General features: G+C 56.5%; 1 protein-coding gene across 1 annotated transcript in view; it reads left to right on the forward strand.

Annotated features, from left to right (window-relative positions):
• LOC119338379 (protein NRT1/ PTR FAMILY 4.6-like) overlaps positions 1 to 3,830 on the forward strand; it is an 8,104-nt gene extending 4,274 nt beyond the window's left edge. The window contains exon 4 of the mRNA XM_037610692.1: positions 2,098 to 3,830. Within this exon, the coding sequence (XP_037466589.1) occupies positions 2,098 to 3,525 (1,428 nt within the window). The 3' untranslated portion in view covers positions 3,526 to 3,830. The remainder of the gene's footprint in view (positions 1 to 2,097) is intronic.
• The last annotated feature ends 465 nt before the right edge of the window (positions 3,831 to 4,295 follow it).

Genomic DNA, 4,295 nt, shown 5'->3' on the forward strand with positions numbered 1-4,295 from the left:
AACAACCCTCGGGGGCAACAGGCAATCCGATTCCGTGGCGCCCCCCGTGTGTGCGCGCGATCTCGTTCTGGCGGCCGCCTGGCCAATCCGCCGCCGCCCTGACCGTCCCGTCAGGCACGCACCACTCGCCTGACCCGATCACTGGGTTACCATCCATCGCACAAGATCTTCTTTGCCTTCCTTGTGTGCGCGATGATGCCACGACACGATTGGACTAATCCTTGGCCACCACCATATGCTAAAGCACTTCCGGCTCTCTGAGCCGTGGCATCTGTCCGTCCACACCCGTTGGACCCTTCTTCTTGTTGTTGTTGTTGGAAATGGAATCAGCCGATCGATAGCGAAGAGAATGGGCATGGGCATGGGCCGGTAGGAGCGATAGGCGGGCACGCGATCGTTCGTGACCTCACTGTCTCACTCTCACGTATCAAGCATCTGCTTATCTTGACCTCACTTAATCGAAGCGTAGTTGGTTGCAGTCCACTGCATGCACTGGCACAAGCTTAGGACTAGAGTCAGGAGATACATACATACAATAAACAAACAAACACTAGGCATAGATTATCTGGCCATAATTTTGTCATTGGCGACTTGCGAGGGCAAGGTGACCCGGTGGTTGGCGGAAGCGTGCCGATGTTCGTGGATGGATTTCAGGAGAGCACACCCCAACGGCCCGGCCGGGCAACGACAAGATCGTTGCGGCCACCGGCCGGGCGCAAGTTGCCGCCCGCGCCAGCCACGTTGTTGGCCGGCGTATCGGTCGCTGGGCGTGGGTGGGGGCAGACTGACCGACGCGCACGTCGCGTATCATATCATCGGACGCCAGTGCTGGCCTCTCTCGTATCGGTGTCAGTCACGTACGTACATGGCCGGAAGTCCCGGTGCGGGGGGGACCCCAGCCTCCTCCTCGTCCGGCGATGGCCGGGGGTACCTGGAGGGTGGTGGTGGCTTGGCCGGAGGATCGGACCGGGACCAAACGGAGAGAGCGACCGTGCGTGCGTGCGTGCGTGCCGCGTCGACCCTCTTCTCCGGAACTCTGGAGTTCAGTGCTCGCTCTCTACTACCAAACCCCGGATGGAGCACTTGTTGCCATACGGTCCATGATTCATGCCTGCACGAAAGGAACCCAGAGGGAGGGGCGCATGTGGGTGGCTACCATCAAACTTTGCCTCTCCAGTTGCCACTTGTTTGGTGCTGTGATGGGCTAATTATAACCACTTGACCGTCTACCGTACTCCTCGCAGTGGTACTTCAAGACGCCTAGGCAGGTTGCACCTGTGCATCACACGCTGGCCGCTTGCTTATGCTTGCTTTCCGACCTCAAGATCCGCAACGATCACATGCTCGCTGTTTGACCATACAAAGTCAGCCTCCCAATCCTTCGGAAACAAAGCATTGCTGTCCTCCCTTTGGCCATGCATTTTTTAGTCAACGCTGACCGGAAACAAAGCAAATATTTTGGACAACAACCCGACGGGATGGCGCACAGCCCCATCGCCGGTCAAACAGCTAGCTCTATCTGCAGTGGGTCGGTGTCCTCTCCTTCGCTTTGTAATCGAGCTCACGGACCATGCCCAAAGCGACCTAGCGCACGGGCGGGCGGCCGGCCGGCCACAAGTAGCACGGCGCCCACTTGCCTGGTCCTCGGAGCTTTATCGCTTTCGATTACTCGATGGAGGTTTTTGACAGATCTTTGGACATGATAACCTGATATGTTAACTGCAACTAGTTCTCCATCTAATCATGTCGTAGCAATGCAATTGTGCATAAAATGTTTTTTTGAGAATAATGCAATTATGCAAGTAGTATTAGTACTACTTTTTTTTTTGAGACAATGTAGTAGTACTTCATGTGACCGATGTTTTTTTCGCATTAGCGAATGGCAGCGAAATGCTAGTATTTTGGGTCAGGCCCGGAACGTATGGGCCAATGGCCTACATCAATATATCAAGCATATTTGTTTGGACAAGCCCACTTAATTTTACACTAGGCCCCTCAAAAAAAAACTTAATTTTACACTAGGAAATTTTCATCCCGTTTGGTGCATTTCTGAGTGCAATTGAAAGCTGATGTTTGAATGTTCGCGATGGTGCGCAGGGTTTGGTGGTCCTGACGATCCAGGCGCGGTCACCGTCGCTGATGCCGCCGGAATGCATCAAGGCTGTCGGCGCGGCGCCGTGCGAGCCCGTGTCGGGGAGCAAGAAGGCGATGCTGTTCGTGGGGCTGTACATGACGGCTCTGGGCATCGGCGGCATCAAGGGCTCCCTGCCGTCGCACGGCGCGGAGCAGTTCGACGAGCACACGCCGCGCGGCCGCAAGGGCCGCTCCACCTTCTTCAACTACTTCGTCTTCTGCCTCTCCTGCGGCGCGCTCATCGCCGTCACCTTCGCCGTGTGGGTCGAGGACAACAAGGGGTGGCAGTGGGGGTTCGGCATCTCCACCATCGCCATCCTGCTCTCCATCCCGGTCTTCGCCGCCGGCTCCAAGTTCTACCGCAGCAAGGTGCCCACGGGCAGCCCGCTCGTCACCATCGGCAAGGTCCTGCTCGCGGCCGCGTCCGCGCGCCGCGGGGGCACGCAGAGCGCCAGCAACGGCGCCGTCATCGACCGCGCGCCCAGTCCCACGGGGAGCACCGACATGAAGGAGTACTGCAAGCCCGGGAACACATGCGCAGCCGCCGACGAGGTGACGGAGCCGTCCCAGGAGCTGAGCGGCTTGAACCGAGCGGTGCAGTGCCAGCCGCGGCACAGGACCCTGGCGTGCACGGTGCAGGAGGTGGAGGACGTCAAGATCGTGCTCATGGTGCTCCCCATCTTCCTCTCCACCATCATGCTCAACTGCTGCCTGGCCCAGCTCTCGACCTTCTCCGTGGAGCAGGCGGCGACGATGAACACCCACGTCGGGGGCCTCAAGGTGCCGCCGGCGTCTCTGCCGGTGTTCCCCGTCACGTTCATCATACTCCTGGCGCCCATCTACGACCACATCATCGTCCCGTTCGCGCGGCGAGTAACCGGGACGGAGATGGGCATCACCCACCTCCAGCGCATCGGCACCGGGCTGGTCCTCTCCATCGTGGCCATGGCGGTGGCCGCCGTCGTCGAGGTGAAGCGCAAGAACGTGGCCACCGACGCCGGCATGATGGACTCCGCGGCGCCGCTGCCCATCACATTCTTCTGGATCGCGTTCCAGTACCTGTTCCTGGGGTCTGCGGACCTGTTCACGCTGGCGGGCCTGCTGGAGTTCTTCTTCAGCGAGGCGCCGCCGCGGATGCGGTCGCTGGCGACGTCGCTGTCGTGGGCGTCGCTGGCGCTGGGGTACTACCTGAGCTCGGTGCTGGTGACGGTGGTGAACAGCGCGACGGGGCGCGGCGGGCACCGGGCGTGGCTGGAGGGGGCGAGCCTGAACCACTACCACCTCGAGCGGTTCTACTGGCTCATGTGCGTGCTCAGCGCGCTCAACTACGTCTTCTTCTTGGTGCTGGCCATCCGGTACAAGTACAGAAACGCTGGGGTGATCAAGGGGTGATGAGAATGAGATACAGCTTGTAATGTAGGGCGTCGGTGAAGGTGCTCAATTATCTGGTGGCAAGGTAAATTTATGGAGGTTTTGAGATGGCAAGGTAAATTCGTGTGCCGGCTCGATGGGTTTCTCATGGTGTTCATTGTTGTGGATTTGCTTGGTTGGTTGGCTGAAGAAGAAACTCAAAACGAGTTTGGCGTTGCAGGCGAATGTATGGGGATAGGTCTCGGCTGATTAAAGATGAAAGACAAGCACCATCTGCATATAGAGATAACATAGTAGTTCGTTTATATGGAAATGATTTTCTGATCTGTGCTGCTCGCTTGTTTGAGTCTGATGAATGCCCGTCCTAGGAGGGTTGTGGAGCACATTTGTAAGAGTGAGCTTAGGCATCTCCAACACTGACCCCAAATCGGAGACCGTAACCGTCTCCGGACCAATGAGGACCAGTCTGCGGACGCTGAACCGGTCATCCAAAGCTAGCCGAAAACATCCAACATCTTCTAAAGCCCGCAAGCTCAAAATAACCACATATCAAGTTGTAGTTTATCTAATTTACATATTACAATCCAACAAAATTTTCAAACTAAAGTAGGTCAAACTTGAATTCAACTAGCACATATGTGTACTAGTTGTCCCTTTTAATTGCCCAGAGATGCTAAATCAAATCTTCCTACGGTTGCTCGATGTCAAATTTGTTGATGCATTTGAACAAACTCATCAAACGTGGTCGGACTCTGCTATGAAAGTTCGATAGGATCACCTATGTTCTTGAA

The sequence above is a fragment of the Triticum dicoccoides genome, chromosome 7B (genome assembly GCF_002162155.2).
Source record: "Triticum dicoccoides isolate Atlit2015 ecotype Zavitan chromosome 7B, WEW_v2.0, whole genome shotgun sequence".
NCBI lineage: Eukaryota > Viridiplantae > Streptophyta > Magnoliopsida > Poales > Poaceae > Triticum > Triticum dicoccoides.